Source organism: Rattus norvegicus, chromosome 3 (genome assembly GCF_036323735.1).
Source record: "Rattus norvegicus strain BN/NHsdMcwi chromosome 3, GRCr8, whole genome shotgun sequence".
Classification (NCBI taxonomy): Eukaryota; Metazoa; Chordata; class Mammalia; order Rodentia; family Muridae; genus Rattus; species Rattus norvegicus.
In genome coordinates, this window is record NC_086021.1 from 127,566,351 (window position 1) to 127,586,317 (window position 19,967).

The 19,967-nt window shown below is 43.8% G+C and overlaps 1 protein-coding gene across 2 annotated transcripts in view; it reads right to left on the minus strand.

Moving 5' to 3' along the window:
• Ehd4 (EH-domain containing 4) overlaps positions 1-9,506 on the minus strand; it is a 63,884-nt gene extending 54,378 nt beyond the window's left edge. Inside the window, exon 1 of one of the 2 annotated variants that reach the window (NM_139324.2) lies at positions 9,157-9,413. In NM_139324.2, coding sequence (NP_647540.1) covers positions 9,157-9,392 — 236 coding nt within the window. In that variant the 5' untranslated portion in view covers positions 9,393-9,413. Of the gene's footprint in view, positions 1-9,156 lie in introns of both variants that reach the window. The other variant, XM_063283055.1, reaches the window with a different exon arrangement.
• Positions 9,507-19,967: the final 10,461 nt, after the last annotated feature.

Here is a 19,967-nt window from a genome sequence, read left to right on the forward strand (position 1 = left end):
TTGATACTTTTTCTATGAATACTGATATTCTCTAATAAGTGCATTCTACAGAGCATAAGTATAAAGGAACAAGTAGTATTTACTAAAACTCATATATATTAGAGAGAAAGTCTCACTATGTAACTGTAGCTTGCTGGAACTTTCTATGCATACCAGACTGGCCTCAAACTTATAGAGATCCACATGGCTCTGCCTCTAGAGTGTTGGGATTAAAGATGTATGTTACCACACTCAGCTAAATAAAATTCTTTAAAACTTAATAATGGAAAAAAACTCTTCATGTAAAAAAAATCTCTTCATGTACTTAATTTAGTAAAATAACAAAGGAAATATCACTACAGTGAGTTTTGACAGTAGTGTACCATTCTCAGTTCAATAAGACATGAATGACAAAAGGAGTCAATGTAATTACAAGTGCAATGGATAGTTATGGGTCAGGAAGACTCAGGCCAGTCTACTCAGAAGATGTTGGAATACTCCCTCAGCCAAATGACCAGAGTAAACCCAAAACCTCAGCAGCTATCTTATGTACTAGGGATAGGGACCATAAATAACACAAAGGAAAAAATCTTTACAAGAGCAGCAGCAGCTGAAGCACCTAAGGACATTCATACAACGATAATTCCTCAGAGATTCACAAGGATATTCCTAAGAGCTGCAGAGGCTGGAGAAGTAAAGCAGCCGCCTTTGCAGACAGAGGAGGGAAGGTCGCAGCCAAAGCAGCGTTGTCTCTGCTTGGGAACAGCAGAGACAAAAAAATCTCACTTAGGTGATCAAATCCAGTTCTCACACAAAGGATGCCAGTTATATTTCTGAAGGAAGCGCCTAATGATGTGATTTTAAAGTTCTTCTTAATGAGAAATAGAAAATGACAACAGTTGTTTGGAAAATAAGGAGACTCAGAAGGTTCTGGAGTTACCATTTGTAAAAACTGTTTCAGTGTGGGATGGTGCTGGCCTAAGAATCATGAATATAATAAGAAAGAGAAAGGTCCCAATAGACCTAATATTAAATAACAGCCTATGAGGAAGCTCACTTAGTGCAAGGAAGAGCTAGCATTCTTTAACAGGAGTGCTAAAAAATCACCAAAGACAAAAGCGACTAAAAGCATCAAGACAAGCTTTACTTTTAAAATGGATCGGACTATGTATATGTAAATACGTGTGTGTGTGTGTGTGTGTGTGTGTGTGTGTGTGTGTGTGTGTGTGTGTGTATTATGCCTGACAGTAAATATATAAAATTTTAAATCAAACCTATTTAAGAAGAAAATACACGGCTACTAAGATGTCTCAGGATGTGGGCAAGGGAACTTCCCCACAAGTCTGAGAAACTAAGCTTAGAACTCACATAGTGAAAGTTCAGAACCAACATCTCTAAGTAGTACTCCATCACCTTTTACCTTGGCACGTGTGCACACCCTCCACACCCCCAGGACACATAAAACAAATAATGCAAAAAACAAATGCAAATATTTAAAAAAATAGAAAAAAATTAGTAATGATCTCTCAAGTAATTATAAACAAAGATCCTTCATAAATATATAAAAATAGAAATTTTTATATTTGATTAACAGGTGCACATATGTGCCTGTGTGCACATGCTTATGGAGACCAGAGGACAACCCTGGGTGACATTCCTCAAGGACTAGCCATATTTAGTTTTGAAGTCATTTCTCTCAAGGGCTTAGAGCTCATTGAGAGAGCTGGCTGGCCCCAGAGCCCCACCTGTCTCTGCTCCTCTAAACCCTAGGATTACAAATGCATGACTGCATGCCTGACATTTTTATGTGGTTTCTGGAGATTGAACTCAGGACCTCATGCTTGTGTGGCAAGCACTTTAGAGCCCGAGCTATCTCCCTAGTGTTTTGTTTTGAATGCAGTACTCATGCTCAGGCTAGTCTAAAAAATAAAGTCTTCTATCAGGAGCATTCATCATAGTGTTATGCACAATAGTGCAAGATTAAAATCAAATGCTTCAAGCTGTGCTGTATAATGAGACAACTATTCAAGGTACATGAGATGGGGGCAGGACTTAAGTGTCTTCCTCTACTGTTCCTCGTCTTACTGCTAGAGACAGAGTCTCTCACTGAACCAGAAGCTTCCCACTTAGTCATACCTGTCTCCACTCTACACAGCTGGGTTACCAGTACCCAAGAGCTACATCCAACCTTTTATGTGGGTGCTAGGGATTTGAACTCAGGCACTTATGCTGACAGGAACAAGTGTGCTCACCCACTGAGACATCTTCCCAGCCTCTGAAATTACTTTTGAAGATTATTTAATGATTATGGAAATGTTCAACATTAAGTGGGGGAAAACATTGCTTTGCTGAGTTGTATTTACCATGTACTCTCCAGTAGGATTTCTATGTCTTCATCTGAGTCTGCTAAAAATGTGATCAGATGATGCTGGGAACAGGTGGAGAGTTCATGGGAGCCAGTCTCCCTCTGCTGGATCAAGGCTGAGCTTCTTAAGGCTTGATGGTTCAACTGTCGAGATTCCATTGGCTGGCCCTTAAGATATCAGTAGTTCTCAAATGTTCTCTGGATAGGGCTACAGAAGAACCAGAGGAAGCCTCTGGCCACCACATTCCAACTGAGGATACATCACATGGGACCCTGAGATCTTTATTTTGAAGCTAATTCAGATATACAGCCAGACTTAGGAACTGACACTTTCTTGTTCACAGTGCCAAAGTTTGAAATGTATATTAAATATCATTAGAAGTAATCATCTAAATGAGAATTTTTTTTTTTTTTGGTTCTTTTTTTCGGAGCTGGGGACCGAACCCAGGGCCTTGCGCTTCCTAGGTAAGCGCTCTACCACTGAGCTAAATCCCCAGCCCCGAGAATTTTTTAATTAAAAAAATCTCTTCTTGAGTTAAGGTTACAGCTCGACATTAGATTACCTGTTTGTCACATACAGCACCCTTCATTCGGATCTCCGTACTACAAAACCAAACCCACTGTCATCACCACAAAGGTTCTCTTTCCACCAACATTTGTCGTGATACTTGGCCACTTGCAAGCAGATAATACAATGGGTGGACAGCTACTGGCTCTGCTGAATACTGTCACAAATGTCGCACACTAACCTGTCCCACAGCCCGTCCACTCTTCTTCAAGCCCTACTTTTACTTTGTTCTCAATCACCAGTTGCTCTTTCTCTACAACCTGCCCTCTCTAACCACTTATAACTGTTGAGGTCATGCTTCTTTAAGCAAGCCAGTACAATGTCTCTGACTTATAGTTCTTCCCCTCCAGTGCCCCGAGGCTGAGGATTTTCTATATTTGATCCCGCCCACCACTGGCTTCCACTATCGCCACTTTCTGACGCAGCTTTTGCCATGGTCACTCTGGCTCCAGATGGCTGATTTACCTACAAGCTCTGATTTGATCCTCCCGGCTCCAAAATACCTGGTTCTTTGTGCCCTCCCCTCTTGGCTTCTGTAAGGTTATGCTTATTTATTTTCCCTGTCCAGCACCCCTCTCCCCTTTTCTAATAACAGCATCCAGAGGCATCACCTTTCCCTACTCTTTAGCCATATAGGGGCTGACAACCCCATTCTGTGTGCTTTGTCCTCTATCTCTCCATGGCATTCAAGTCAGAGACTTGCTGACAATGCTGTAGCTCACTGTTTCTATCTTCTTTCCCTGCTAAATACTATATATACATATAAGTTGTGCGTGCATGTGGGGGGGGGCACGGAGGAAGAGAGGGAGAGAGGGGGAATAGTAAAAGGGAGAGAGAAGGAGGGGAGAGAGGGAGGGAAAGGAGAGAGGGAAAGAGGAAAAGAAGAGGGGGGGGGGTCTTATTTAGCCCAGGCTGGCTTCAAACTTGCTATGGCAGATAACGATGACCTCTCTATCTCCCAAGTTCTGGAATTACAAGTATGTATCATTACACCTCCTTTATGTGGTACTAGGGATGAAACCCAGGGCCTTTGCATGCTAGAAAAGCACTCCATCTATCGATCTATTGATCACAGCCCCTGAATAGTATATTTAAAACAGCATTTTTAAAGTTTTAATACAGAGTAATGTTAAGCACTAATTCTTCTTTTACGTATGAGTGTTTTGTCTTTAAGAACTTGAATATATCATGTGCATATAGTGCCCGTGGAAGCTAGAAAAGTATATCAGATGGCCTAGAGCTGGGCCGCATGTGGCTATGAAGCCCCTGTGAATACAGGGCACCAACCTGGCCGCTCTGCAATAGCAGCTACCATTCTCAACCGCCGAGCCAAGGAGTCTCTCCAGCCCTTACTAAGCACTCACTATGAAAATGTTCATCAAACACTAATTTTATCAACTTGAGTATTATGAATGATGAATGTTTATTGGCTGACAAGATGTACAAGGGGAAATAAAAACATAGGATTCCACAGTAGCTATCTGTATTCTCTCTGCCTCACACTTACTCTTTAGTTCCTTTGGGGGTTTTTTGTGGGTTTTTGTGGTTGTTGTTGTTGTTGTTTGCCCCCTTAGCTAATTTCTACCTTGTTTTCTTTCTGGAGCTCACACATTTTTATTTTTAATTAGCACACAAAGATGCACAAATTACTTGATGGGCACTAATTACAGAATTATGGAAATCAAAATTACAGGCTGTTTCGATATTGGAAGAATGCTTTTATTGGCTTGTTTTTATTTTTCAATTCTAGTGATTAAGTCTAAGATCCTGTGGATGCTAGGCAAGCACTTCACTGCTGAGCTACAACCCAACCCCAAGTGGAATACAACTACTGTACTAGCAAATGTACTCTAGTTCTAAAGAGTAGATCCATGTTTGATTTACTCTCAAAGTTCTATAATCAGTACCACTACCCAATTTCAGAGCACTTTTATCACTTCAGAAAGAGCCTGCATACCCATGACAATCGCTGGTCATTGCCTTTGCATACAGGAACCCAGCTGTCCCAGTGTCACCTGGTGAGGAACCTAGTCTTTTTCCACTGAACTGTCATTGGTATCTTATCAAATATCAGCTGATCACAAATATGAAGGTTTATTTGGGGGCTCTCAGGACTGTCCACTGATCTGTCCTTCTGCTAGTGCCACGCTGCACTGTTCTCAGTAGTTACATGATAAATTCTAAATCAGAAAATGTGAGTCCTCCAAACTGTCCTTTTTCAGAGCTGCCGTCTGTAATTCCGAGGTCCTAAGAATTATAGTTAGCTTGTCATTTACTGCCTCAAGCAAACAAAAAAACCAAAGATTTTAATGGAAATTATTTTGAATTTGACAACCAGTTTAGGTACTGGTTAAGTGTGGTGGCGCACTGCTATAATCCTAGAATTCCAGAAGCAGAAGTAGGAGCATATCGTTAAGTTTGAGGCCATCCTGGGCTATACAGTGGTCTAGGCCACCAAGTAATATACATTGAGACAGAAAGCAGTTCAAGAGCACTACCATATGTTAAAATGGCCCCCAACCCACAGATACTGGGTGGTTTTCCATTTAGGCCTTCCTTAACTTCTTCCAGTGATACCTTTGATATTCCAGGCAGAAGTCAGTCTTGCATTTCTTTTTGTTGGGCTTATTCCAAGGTGTCACAACTTCATCCTTTTTGGATGCTCTCATAAACAGGTTAGTTTGCTTAATGTCACTTTGAGACTGTTTATTTCAGGTTTATACAAATGCAATAGATTTCTGTCTTTTGTCAAGATTTTTTAAATAAAAAGACCATGTGGTCTGCAAATGGTTTCACCCTTTTCCAATCTGGACACAGCTTGTGTCTTTCCTGCTTTATTGCCCTGCTCTCTGGTCCTTCGAAGCCTACCTAGTTTCTTTGTTTCAGTTCTGGGGACTGAATCTAGGACTTCATACAAGCTAGGTAAGTACTACCACTGAGCAACACCCCCCACCCAGTCTATAGTTTCTGAAGTCACTTCTTTTCAAATTAGGATAAATTTTCTTGAGGAAACAAGTACAGGAAGAAAAGAGGAAGTAGAACCCTTAAGAGCAAAAGTTGCAATCTGCAGTTTTAATAGATTTCTGGGGGGGGGGGGGCATGCTTCACAGTGGAATGATTCTGCTTTGCAGCAGCTGGGCCCAGTCATTTTTTTCCCAGAGGAGCCTCTGAAGTCAATTTTTAAAATAAATTTATTTTTAATTCTCTCTCTCTCTCTCTCTCTGTGTGTGTGTGTGTGTGTGTGTGTGTGTGCATGTGCGTGCACACATGTAAATGCTGGTGCCAGTGAGGTTCAGAGGAGGGTGATTAGATTCCCTGGGGCTGAAGTCACAGGTAGTTGTTAGCCACCTGACATGTGTATTAGGAACCAAACTCCAAATGTCTTCTGGACATTTGGGTCTTTTGGAAGAACAGGAAGTGTTCTTAACTGCTGAACACTGAACTAACCCATGAAACTTTTTTCTTTTCAAGCTTTAGCCATAAACCTGGATAAGATGATACGGTCACTTTCATTAGTGCCAATCCCTTCTCCTTCTCTGGACAATTTTTCTTTGCTGGTCAGAGGTAGACAATTTAACAGTTCTTACTATATATCCTGTCTTCTGAGAAATGAAAATAACCAGACAATAGAGCTGTCAGCTGTTTTAACATTATCCTAAAGAGACTTTGACAAATATCCCTACCACATCTGAAGCCTCCTCTGGCCTTTCGATGCTATGATCGATAGGCAATTCTACCAATCTGTTCTTCCCATTTAACTTCAACATCACTCTTATTCTGGACTTGGCCCCTCCTGTACAGGAGTGAGCATATTCTTGATACCCCGGGCTCCTCAGACACCCACCTAGGAGACCTTTCCATCAAGCAAAGGACACACTAAGCTGCCTCAGTTCTGATGAACATCTTGGGCCAGCGCATCTAATATGACTTCTATTTTCTCTAAAACAAGAGAGAAAAATAAAGGTTTTAGGAGTGAGATACATAATCACAAGTTATGTTGAATAGCTTACAATGAAGAAAAATGTTTCCCTCCATGATTCTGTGGCTCCTGTGTTAGTCAGATGGCAAAGAATAAGCAACTTTATAGACAAGCCCCTTCCACAGGTTTGTGTGACCACTTAGTGCTTGCAGCTAGAAGCAAAGTGCCCAGGTCCCTAGCCAGGCCCTAACTAAACAAGGTCCAAGAAGGTCAGCTCTCATGGCCATCTCCTTTGTTTACCTCTCTAAGTGTCAAGTCTCCAGGACAGTTGCCCCCTGTTTACGGCTCTCCTCCCAGAACAATCACTTCCTTCTGCTCCCCTCTAAAATCAATGTCAGATGCCACAAGTGCAGCTTTGTCCAGCTTCCTGTCCACAGAGAGCTTCTTCTAACCCTCAGGTCCATGCTGGGCCCTTTGTGGAACAACAAGCCACTAGGCCCAAACTCCCAGCCAAGGTGACTCCTCCCTGGCTGTAGCTCCTACTGAGTTCCAGCTCTAAAAAGGGTTAATTGAGAAGTGTAGCCATGAGTCAAATCTCAGAATCTGTCTTTTAACACCCTTCCACAAGTGTCTTCTAAAAACTGAAGCATGGAAGAATGAGACTGTAAAAAAAATAGTATGAGGTGGGGAAGGAGGACTGATACACCATCCTGCGAATTGTACTGTACTCTCCTACCTCAGGCCTGTTTACGAGCCAGGCTATGAACAGAGGAACACACTGTCTTTAGGCTAGGTTGGTACAGAAAGAAGAAAGGCTCCCTTATCATGCACAGATACTGTGAGGGCCATGGCAAAGATACACACAGGAGGAAATGGTGGAACCTGCCACCAATCCATTTTAACAATGTTATACTCTTATTGCTCTAAGGGTAAAAGTTCTCTCCTCACACTTGTAATACTCTCCTGATAATTCCTACTGCCAAGACCTTAGTGTACCATCTGTTTGGCATTTACTTTGTTTTTGTTTCTTAGGGATTTTTGCTGTTCTTACTGCTGTTGTTTTGAAGACTGGGTCTTCTGTTGTCTAGTCCAGGCTATCCTAGATTGCCTTAGGTACCCCAGCTTCTCCAATCCTGGCATTACAGGCAAGCATCATCACAATTAGCCCCTTGCCATCTTTCAAGGAGCCAGTTACTGTAATGTATCTAGGTTCACTCCTGAGGTAGCATATTCAACACTGTTTTCAGCTCATTAAACAGCATCAAATGAAACAATTCCAGCATTGTTTCCCCCCTCTCTTTGTTCACATTTCAAAAACTACAGTGTATTTTCTTTGTTGAGTTCATTCACACTGTATCCGCAGGACCTGGCTTTAACATATTTCTTGTAGTAACAACTTTTCTATTTGTTCATAGGAGGGGAAAAAAAGATGTCAAATTTAACCGAAATGGCATGTACCCCAGACAGATGCAGTTTTCTGAACACCTGTTGAATATCAAATGATGGCGAGTGTTCTGATTCCAAAACTCTGGATCCAAACCTTAAATGTTCAGTCACTTCGCTTCGAGCAATAGGGGTCTGAACTCAGAAAAAAAAAAAAAAACAAAAACAAAAACAAAAAAAACAAAAAACGAATCTTCCCAAAGATAGGGAAATAGACGCCTTATTTAAAAAGCAGCCCGTTTCATTGTAAATTATTTCTCGTTGAGTTACTTCAAAGGAAGCTATATGATTGGAACTGCAGGGCAAGCCGGTTATTGCTTCTGGAGACAGAGCGACTGTGACAAATATTTTCAGTTTGTCAAGGGTGAAGAAATGGAAACTAACAAACAGTAACTTGACACTCCCCTTCATTCCACAGGCTGGTGAGGCAGCTACACAGTAGGCTAACTTCCTATAGATAATAAAGCTGAAGGTAGCAGCTGTTGTGGCGGAACTTGGCACCTAAGGGCTTGGCAGTACTCCCACTGTGGCGTTCACTCATTCCTTCGTTCACTCATTCATTCATCATCACTGTGCTGGAAGGTTACCTCTCCACCTAGGAGACGCATACCTTCATTATCACTTTCAGTCCCAGGCTGCGCTAATGATGAGTCTTGACCTCTCTCCCTTTCCTGCACTCCCAGGTCAGGGTGACAGGCTCAAGGAAGGCCTTGGCAACAGCAAGAAAGGGGCTCGCAATGCGCTGGGGGCCGGACTCAGGGGAGCCTTGCGCAACGGGAACCGGTTAGGGCCGGGGGAGGCGACGGGCCACCAAGCTCGGAGTGTAGCCTGAGGGCAGGCCGTGCCCTAGCGGAGGGGGAGCGTGCGGGCAAGGCAGGTTACCTGATGAAAGTGGTCTTGCCCGTGCTGTACTGGCCCACCAGCAGGATCATGGGCTTGTTTTCGAAGTCGGCGTCCTCCAGCGCTGGCGAGTGGAACTCGTGGAAGCGGTACGCCTCTTCCAGCGGCAGCACCTTGCGTTGGTAGAGTGAGCGCAGGCCTCCCGTCACCGTCTGCACCGCGTCCATACCGCCCGAGCGCTCGCGCCCGCCCGCCTGCCGCCCCATCCAGCTGAACATGCCGCCGCCCGACAACTTGCCGCCACCGCGCTTCAGTCAGAACCCTAGAACCGCGTCGCTCACTCTAGGCGCCGGAGAAGCTCTCGCCACCGCCCGCTCCCGGGCCCGCCCCCTGCCGCAACGACCAATCATCAGTCGCTGCGTCACGGGAGCGCGCTCATTATTCAGAAGCGATCTCAGGTCCTTCCTCATTGGGCGTCTGCCAGCGGTGGAGGTTCTAGCCAATGGAAAGGCGTGCCTTGAATTATTGATGACGGCATCGGTCTAGAGGGCTGGGCATGGAGAGGGTGTAGTCCAGGCGGGGTGACACAGACTCGTCTACCCCTGTACATCCTTCTGTCCAGGTGGCGTTGGCTTCCGGGCAAGTCTGAGCTGGCAAGAACGAACCACCGGAGGCCGTCCTCCTGGAACTCGACTCATCCCAAGCCTTTGGACGTGGATACTGGGGACAGAAAACTCAGAAAGTTGACAGACAGGTTCCTTTCCTGGGGCAGGTGTGCCCTGTTTACTGTCGAAGATACTCAGGCTCACCGATATAATTGGCAAAATTTGAAGAAGAGAAAGTGAACTTCAACTATTTGCGTAGACATTTCTCCTGCCTCCATTCAATTCTGGATCATGTAAAGGCCTCTTTCTCCTAGACACTGGTAGAAATCACCTATGTATCCTAAGCGAGAAACAGTGTTAGCTCATTTTCAGTGTGGCCAATGAGGCCAGCTGCAAAGGAATAACCCGAGGCTTGTTAAAATACAGATCTCGGTTCTTGCTACAGACCTACCAAATAAAATGTTGAAAGATGCAGCTCAACAAATGCCTGCAGATGATTCTCGTCTGCATAAAGTCTGAAGAAAGATCATTTATGAATTATTTCTTTAACTTGGGGGAAATGCAGAGCTGATTCAGCAAGTAGTTGTAAAATTGCTTTTTAAAGATCGCTCAGATGTTGCCAATGCAGTGAAAGGGTGTTTATGACAGCTTTGTTCATCACTAGAACTTGGAAACAATCAAGATGGCCTTCAGTAGGCAAATGAATAAGCCATGTATATCCAGACAGAAAGCTGCTGTCTCTAGGAGGTCAATTTATTAGTGAGGTTTCTGGCTTCAAGAACAAGCTAGAACCATGCTAGAAACAACAATTGGACATTCAAGAAGAAATCTGCATGCCTTGGAATAGCACCAAAACTAAGAAATGTTTAGAGCTAAATCTAAATCGAATGTACCAGATCTATATGCTGAGAATCAAAATATATTTCTAAGAGAAATGGAGGCCTAAATATACTGCCCATACCATATTCATGGACCAGAAGACTCAACAGTAAGATACAAAACGTCCCCCAATTCATTCAATGCAATCTTCAGCAGGTTTTTATTTTAGTCAAAATTAACAAAATGATTCTAAATTTTAGATGGTGGATGTGAAGGTCCCAACATAAATCAAACCATGTAAAATATAACAAACATGAAACTCTTATATTGCCTAGTTTCAAGACTAATAAAGCTACGAAAATCAAGACTGGGTGGTGTTAATTCAAACATTATCTAATAAACATAGACTAATGACATTTCAGCAACAAGCAACGAGCTTCTGTAAGTTTATCTTGACTTATGACATCACATTTTAGTTTGTGTGAGTCCATTCCATGATGTTCACCCAATGACTGCAATGCATTTCTCAGGACACATCATCAAGTGATGAACGAATACCGATGGAACAAGGTCCACAAAGAGGCCTACACATACATGGTCAACTGATTTTTGACAAAATAGATAATTTAGTAAATAACTCAAAATGTATTTGTTTTTCCTTTTGGAGCAAAGTCTCATGCAGTCAAGCTAGCCTCAAACTCACTAGATACCTGAGAAGGACCCTGCATTCTTCTGCCCCCATCTCCCAAGTGCTGGGATTACAGGGTATGCCACCAAGACTAGCTAAGCAAATCTTTTGTATAAACAGTTTAGAATGTTAGAAACGTAGCATGCATGAAGCAATGAGTTCTGTCTGCACTACCAACACCAACAACAAACTCGATCCACATATAGTTCTAGTTATACAGAAACGTGAATTACAGATGGTTGTAAGCCACCAAGTGGGTGCTGGGAATTGAACTCAGGTACCCCTGCAAGAGCAACCAATGCTCTTAATTACTGAGCCATTTCTGTAGACCCACAAATTATGTGTTTTCAATGCATGCAGTTGATTATATGTCAACCATCCTATAATGAGCTGAGAAAAAGTCATATTTTTTTTGACTTGAGAATTTCACTCTGAAGAAACTATCCTGGGGTTATTTACCTGGAGGAATAATGAATATAAAACTCTACCTGAGAATATGGTTATTATCACTTAGAATACTGTAAAGCTGCAACTAGCTGTCTCCCCACAAACTAAAAAACCGGTGGTTTCCTAGTCAGTTACTGAACATTGTGTCCTATAAGAAGGATGTTAATGACCTGAAAAAAAATCAAAGTATTTTGGATTTGGATTGAAGCTCAGTGGTGGTGTTTGCTGAGCATGCATGAAGCTCTGGGCTTCATGACCACCTGGGCTATACGAAACTCTGTCTAAAAAATAAAAAAATAAAATAAAATAACCAGGGACTGAAAAGACAACTCAGTGATTAAGAGCACTGACTGTCCTGCAGAGAATCCTGGTTTCGTTCCTAGCACTCAGATGGTGGCTCATAACCATCTGTAACTGCAGTTCCTGGGGATTTGATGCCCTCTTTTGGCCATGAATGGCATTGCATGTATGTGGTTTCTAGAAATACCCACAGGATACCCATACACGTAAAAAATATATTTTTAAATTGAAAAGATAGATTAGAGAAGCAAACGCACATACAATTAAAGAAGACCGAATGGTGGCTCCTCAGAAAAATATGAGTAGAATTACCATGTGATCCAGTAAATATACATATAATTATTTATAATATATAGTTAATGTAAATAAACTTCTAAAGGAATGTAAAACAGGGTCTCAAGGAGGCATTTGCACATCAATGATCACAGCAGCACTATTTACATTTGCCAAGAGGCAAAAACAATTTGAATGTTCACCTCTGCGTTTGTGGTTAGCATGGAGCGGTGGTTGTGATTATTTAGCTCTGCATAGGAAGGAAATCTTGCCACACGGGGCAGTGCGGGTGAATCTTTGAAGATACTCTGTCGTGAAGAAGCCAGCCACAGAAAGGTGACTGTCTTTCTTAGGGATACCACTTTCCTAGGGATTTCTAAAGCAGTCAGGTTCACAGAAACAGGAAGTCAAGTTACAGTGTTGGTTACTAGAAGTTTCAGGGAGGAGGAAACAGGGTGCAGTCCAATGGGTATAGAGTTTCCATTTTGCTAACTGGAAAAGCTACAGAGAGCGGTTGTGCAATAATGGGAAATGCTCACATATGCTGAGCTGTGTGCCTACTTAGAAATGACTAAGATGATGACTTTTCTGTTGTACGGTATTGTGTAGTGTTTTAATTTGTTTTGTTTTTGAAGAGGGTCTTAGTTTAATTTTATATGTATGGGTGTTTTCTTCTTATGTTTGTCTGTGTACACATGCAAAGAGGCCAGAAGAGGGGTTCAATCCTCCTCCTAGAACTGGAGCTACAGATGAGTGTGAGCCACCATTGGGTGTTGGTGTTGGGAATTGAACCTGGTCCTCTGGAATATGACCAGTGCTCCTAACTGCTGAGCCATCTCTTTAGCCCTTGATAGGTGGTTGTTGTTGTTGTTGTTTAATCACACTTTTGTTTTTAAGTGGATTTTTGTATGAAATTTTTTAAAATACCCAAGACAAAAATTGAAGTAATAAACTCCCAAATTGTAATACTCCCGAAGTGTGGGAAAGGATCGCCTTAGTTTTCTCCTTATGGGCCTTAGAACTTTTCAAACTTCACAGAACAATCACATTTTTGTTTTACAAGCAGGAAAGAGAAGTAAGGAAGAAAGACAAATGAATGGCCTTTAGGCCTCCAAGAGGAGAGGAAGTCTGGCGGTGCCTCCCCACCACCCCCAGGCTGGACTGTCTGTCCTTCCCTCCTGCCTTCTGCTTCCTGCAGCTGTATTCTTAATCTCGCCGAGTCCCTGACTGAGAGGAGGGGTGACTAGTCACCACCTCACATCCATTTACAAACGGTGGTACTCCTTTGGTTTGCTACCCCCACTAGGCAGTTCCAATTCCACCTAACTTTTCATTTGAAGCCAACTTCTTTTTTTTTTTTCTTTTTCTTTCTTTCTTTTTTTTTTTTTTTTTACAAGCGAATCCTATGACTTGCAGTTCTGCAGCAAGTTTCATTATGTGTCCAGAAATTTGCTGCACTATATAATCCTGGGGAAAAAAAAGCCTGATAATAAGATTCACAATTCTCCTTTACTGTATAGAAGTTTTAACATAATTCTTTGAAAAATTAATTATACAGTGTTGTTTAGCATAATAATCATTGTATAAAATTGTGCCTTTTGGGAAGCTGGCTCTGCCCACCAACTGCCTTGAGATTTTGTGGGCACTGTTGACACCTGCAGCAGGCAGGTGAGCTGGCCCCAAGGTCATGAGAATGGGAGAGCTGAAGCACTCTGGGAAGCCTGCCCTGCACCTAGCCTGGGCAACCCAGTAGAGCTGGACCTGGTGGCATGGGCACGGGTATGCAACAGTCAAGAGTGCGAGAGCCAGCCCCGCTCCTTGCCTGCTGGGGCACTGGGTGAGCTAGCCAGGGCAGTGCTGGAGCTGGTCCTGGTGGTTTTGGATGCAGGAGAGCTGGCGGACTGACCAATCCAGCTACCACCCAGATCCAGATCCAGAACTTTGAGTTGGCCCACACTAACATCTACCACCTCTGTACTGGCTGGTTTTGTGTGTCAACTTGACACAAGCTGAAATTATCACAGAGAACGAAGCCTCAGTTGAGAAAATACCCCATGAGATCCAGCTGTAAGGCATTTTCTCAACTAGTGATCAAGGAGGGAAAGCCCAGTCCATTGTGGGTGGTGCTGTCCCTGGGCTGGTGGTCCTGGGTTCTATAAGAGAGCAAGCTGAGCAAGCCAGGGGAAGCAAACCAGTAAGTAACATCCCTCCATGGCTTCTGCATCAGCTCCTACTTCCTGGCCTGCTTGAGTTCCAGTCCTGACTTCCTTTGGGGATGAACAGCAATGTGGAAGTGTAAGCTGAATAAGCCCTTTCCTCCCCAACTTGGCTCTTGGTCATGATGTTTTGTGCAGGAATGGAAACCCTGACAAAGACAACATCTCTGAACTACTAGAGCACATGAAAGGACTGGTCTGCAGATCTATAGCTGCAGGATCTCCATGGCACAGGGCAACAACAGGAAATCCAAGAGAAGTCCCAGTGAGAATCCAGTATCGATTGTGTAGCAAAAGCCAGAGGCCTCAAACCAGACCTCACTGCAATGAGTCATTATGAGTCATTGCAATGAACATTTGCAAGTAAAGAAGTATGTGACACTGTGACACAAAGCAGCTTCTACCAGACAGTTTGGGTGGGGTGGGGGGTTGTTTGGTTGGTCTTTCCTTCTTTCTTTCCTTCTTCCTTTTGTGGGAGAGGTTGCAAGGGTTGATGGTGGATACAAAGGGACAGGGAGGTAAGTATTATTGGAGTTCATGACAGGAAATTTACAAAGAACCAATAAAAAGTTAAGCAAAATCGTGCCTTTCATTGTATTTTGTACATGTGGGGTTTCATGTGTACATGTTTGTGTGGATACACATGCACACGTATGCATGTGCGTGCACAGGCCAGAAGTTGATGTCATGCCCTCCTCTATTGCCTTCAACCTTACTTTTTGAGATGAGGTCTTTCACCTGACCTGGAACCCACTGATGCAGCTAGGCTGGCCGGCACCTGCACCCCCACCACTACACTGAAACTACAATGGTGCACTGAAGCACCTGGCTTTCCTGTGTCTGCTAGGGATCCAATCTCAGGCCCCCGTGCCTGCAGACTCTTTATTGACTGTGTCATGTCTCCAGCCCCTCATCTGACATTTCCCCACCATATATCATGACCTGGGTCACATTTATCCTCTTACTGTCCTTTGGCCTCTCCTCTTCTCTCAGCTGGACTCTTTGCTCTACCCAAACACTCCTTATTCTGTCTCTGTATTTCCTTTTAAACCTAGATTCTGCATATGAGAGATAGTGTAGTATTTGCCAAAGCCTGGCTAGTTTCAATAGTTGTTGTTGTTATGGTTCTTCGAGAGAGGGTTTCTCTGTGTGGCTCTTCTAGAACTCACTCTGTAGACCAGGCTGACCTCAAACTCAGAGATCCGCCTGCCTATCTCTGCCCTCCAAGTGCTGGAAGACATGCACTGTTGCTGCCTAGCTCTAGCATCCTTATGGGAGGGTTGCTCACGGGTTTGTCTTGGGCTATGCACAGTGGCTGGTGTAGACACCCATTAAGTGCAACACCGTACACTGCAGACTGGTGTAGAGGCCTGTGAGGAGTGAGCCTGCGAAGGAAGCCTCACTGCTCTCACACCCCCTCTGCTTTCCCACATCACTGAGGTCACTTGAGCTACAGTAGTAGGACCTGGGTGTCGGGATGTCTAGTAGGTCCCTCAGGGAAGACTTCTTCAGCAAGATGACTCTGACCTTGTATGTGGGCACATGGCCTTCTAGATAAAAAAAAACTATATTTTTCAGGCTCCCCGAAGGCAAATGTGGTCATGAGACTAAATTCTAGTCAGTTATGTGAGTCCAAGATTTCCAGAAAGTCTTTTTAATAGGAAGAAAACTTGATTTTTAAAGGTTTTTGAGACAAAGGTTTCTCTGTGTAGCCTGGCTGTCCTGGAACTCACTCTGTAGACCAGGGTAGCCTCAAACTCAGGAATCTGCCTGACTCTGCCTCCTGAGTGCTGGGATTAAAGGTGTGCACCACCCTGACTGGCTCTAGATTTGCAATTTTTTTCTCTTTCCTGGTGTGAAATAATGTGTATTGCTGGAGTTCCAGGGCTCTCTCTGGACCCCTAGGCCAAGAACTGTACAGGGGGCAGCAAAGCGAAGAGCCAGCAGAAGCCAGCCCCCCCCAACCCCCACTCTGTGTCGAGACCATAGGTTGCACCCTGAGGAGTTGGTTAGACCCATCACTTTCAAAGACAGAAATGCAATTCCAAACTAAAAGCTTGTTGCCAGAAATAGACCATGCTACACCTGGAACATGATGTCTGCTTAGTAGATGAGGACAAAGGTCCTGTTCGAATGCTACAGGCTAGGATTAAAACCTTGATGCATGGTGTTGGTATTTAGCTCAGTGGTAGAGCGCTTGCCTAGCAAGCGCAAGGCCCTGGGTTCGGTCCCCAGCTCCGAAAAATAGAAAAAAAAAAACAAAAAACAAAAACCTTGATGCATGGTTTTTGACATGCCTCTTATTTGGGGGTGAATTCTTTGTTCCCTGGAGCCTGGTCTATTTTGTGGGTGGAGCCATCAATTAAAAAAGTAAGCAAAAAAAAGAGGTCATGAATCTGAAAGAGAGCAAGGAGGGGGAAGGGGGGTGAAAAACAGTTAAGAGAAAAGATGTTGCTATATTGCAAAAACAAAACAAAACAAAACAAATTAACAAAATTAAAGTTATATTAAAGTTATTTGTTTACTTACATAATTGTGTGTGTGTGTGTGTGTATGTGTGTGTGTGTGTGTGTGTGTGTGTGTGTGTGTTGTCATGGGGGCCATGACATACAATGTGGAGGTCAGAAGACAACTTTGCAGAGTCAGCTTTCTCTCTCTTTACCTTTGGTGGGTTCCAGAGATTGAATTCAGGTGGTCAGAGCTTTCATGACAAGCGCTTTACCCGCTGAACCATCTCGCTGGCCCAAGGAGCCATCTTGAAGTGGGTTCTTCTGCCTTGTTTTTAGCCACGAGCCATTGTATTCTCCAGAGCTATATGAGTTGCTTGTGCCAAGGTCTTACATACAGAGTGGAGAGTTCTCCTTGACCTGCTTGGTCCTTGATCCAACAGACTCTGACACTAATCACACAGTGGTTATTTTATGTCCTTATACTCAGACACATAGGTGGCTGGGAAAGGCTGGGTGTGGTGGCACATGCCCGTAATCACAGTACTTGGGAGCCTGAGGCAGAAGAACTGCTATGGGTTTAAGGGCAACCTGGGCTACATTGTGAATTCTAGGCTAGGCTATAAGATTACAAAGGTAGAGACTGTCTGGAGAACCAGAACAGCTGGAACACCTGGTAATTCTTGCTCTTTAAATAAAGGTTTAGTTATCTTCCAAAGAAAAGAAGTTTATATGAAGACAGTCTGGGCCTAATTTTTGTAACTTCATAGACCAAAAATCCCACAGCCCCTTTATCTCCCCTACTGCCCAGAGGAGAGGCATTTCGGTGGAACTCAGGTAGTGATGGTGGCCAAAAGACAATCCTGAGGATGGCAGATAAAGTTGGAAGAGGCCCTGAACTCTGAGAAACAAAGAATTTTAGCTTTGTTTGAGTGGTTTAATTTTAGATCTTTAGGTTTTATAGTAAAACCATGCAAGCAGATACAGACTTACAAAGCCTCTGCTTAGAACAAGGGAGAGTTGTCTCTGCTGGTACTAGAATGTTGAGTTGTCAGAGAAGAAGCAACCATTAAGTCCTGGGGTATAGCCGGGGTATAGACTGCTAAGAAGAGAGGGGGTATGCAGTGGGGAGAGGGGTAGAGATACGGGACCTCTTAGACTATCAACATCTAGGAGAGTGAGGAGTAGTAGCTGAGAAGGGGATCCATCTTCCTGGGCAGAAACCAGGAGGGAAGGTATCATTAGCCTGGCCTCTTTGCTTCTGCCTTTTGCAGGAGCTGTACCCTTGTGTCCAGAGGCTGTGAGGTTCAGTTTCCTTGTAGACCTCACATAAGGTGTTCGTGGCGGGTGGGAGGGAAGGTCCTTGGAGCTTAGTCACTGGTTGGCCCCCTCTTGTGTCTCAGTACCTGTGATAGTAACATGTCCCAAATTATTTGCAAGTTGAACTGATCAATAAGGAAGCTGTGGGCATCGAGGGGTTCAGAAAGCAGAGATAGGTGATGCCAGGTACTAGGGCCCGGGAGAGATGTGGGCGCACAACTCGGCCACTGTGCAGAGGAAAGTCTTTCCCTAACCCTGACCCTGGTTTCCCCACAACTGAGGCAGGATAGGAGGAAAGGCAAAGGTTTGGAGACTTGAGATAGGAGAGACAGTCCCCACCCAAGCCTCGAGTTGAAGCTTCTAATTAGCAACAGTAGGAGAATTCCAACACAATTAACAAGTGCTTACGGCCTTTCTCTCTCCCTAGCCCCAAACCTGCAATTTTCTAGGAATCTCAGCAGAAATCCCATTTGCAAAGCAAAGATACACACTCAACTCCTTGTTCAACCCTGGTGGCTTCTGGGTTTTTGTTTTCCCTCTTAAAAGAAGAAAAAGAAAAAGAAACATGTTAGTGTGCACGCATGTGCTCATGAGTTTGTGTAAATGTGTGTGTGTGTGCCACAAATCACACCTGCACACCGTCATGAGGGTTCTGCGATTGAACTCAGTGGCCAGACTTGTATGAGTTTTTTGTTTTGTTTTGTTTTGTTTTGTTTCGTTTCGTTTCGTTTTGTTTTGTTTTGTTTTGTTTTGTTTTGTTTTACTTGAGGTTACCTATTGAGTCATCTTGCTGAGCTGGTTTCTGGTTTTACCTTATCAGATTATAATTTTATCCACTGCATCTCTGAGTGCAAGAGTGCACTCTACCTCGTGTCTCAGCTCTCTTATCAAAAGAGGGTGGGGAGAAGGAAAAAGACCTTAACAGTCTTTTGAGATGGAACTTGAGAACAAATAAAATGTAGGGCTAGTGCTAAGATGTAAGTTGCTTAATCTCCCTTGAGGAGTCTATGCTCACTCACACTGGGGGAGGGGGGAGAGCTTACTCTCCCTGCTCACTAACCTCAGGCACATCTTATTCTCCCTGCTCCCCCTTAGGAAGAACATGCTCCCATTGGATGCGTCTTTTTCCCCCTGGACTCCTCTCTCTCTCCTATTTAAGTCTATTTCAAAATCTCCTTAATAAAAATGCCAGCTTTGCTTCACAGTTCCAGGTTATCCTGAAATTCTTTCTGTGTTGAAGCTCAGAATCCCAATTTGACCTTAACCGATGTTCACAAAGCTTAGGGGACTCCTCAGGATGCTGAGAGTGACTGCGTGACTCAGTCTCACTACTGACGCAACCCAATTTCCTGGGAAGCAAATGTTTTGCAATCTGCTGTGCACAAAGCATGCACTCGCTGCTGATGCAGGCTGACTTTACCTTCCTTCCGTTCTTCCTGCCAAGCACAGGGACTGGAAGCAGCTTGGCCTGCCCCAAGTAGTAGTGCTCCACTAGCTGATGACAACTTCATAAAAACAGGGAGTCTTCACCACAAGCAGTGACCACCCCTGCAGCAGTCAACGAAGCACCCTGAAGAGAAATGTGTGGACCAGGCCCCCTCTACCCCTAGTAGATACTAGAGAGAAGAAGGACCAGAGGAGTGTAGTGTGGGGTTGAGGGCAGAGGCGAGAGTTAGGGGCAAGGATGGGGGGTCAGGTGTGCTTTGTAGCACCAGAAATGAAACCAGATGAACCAATA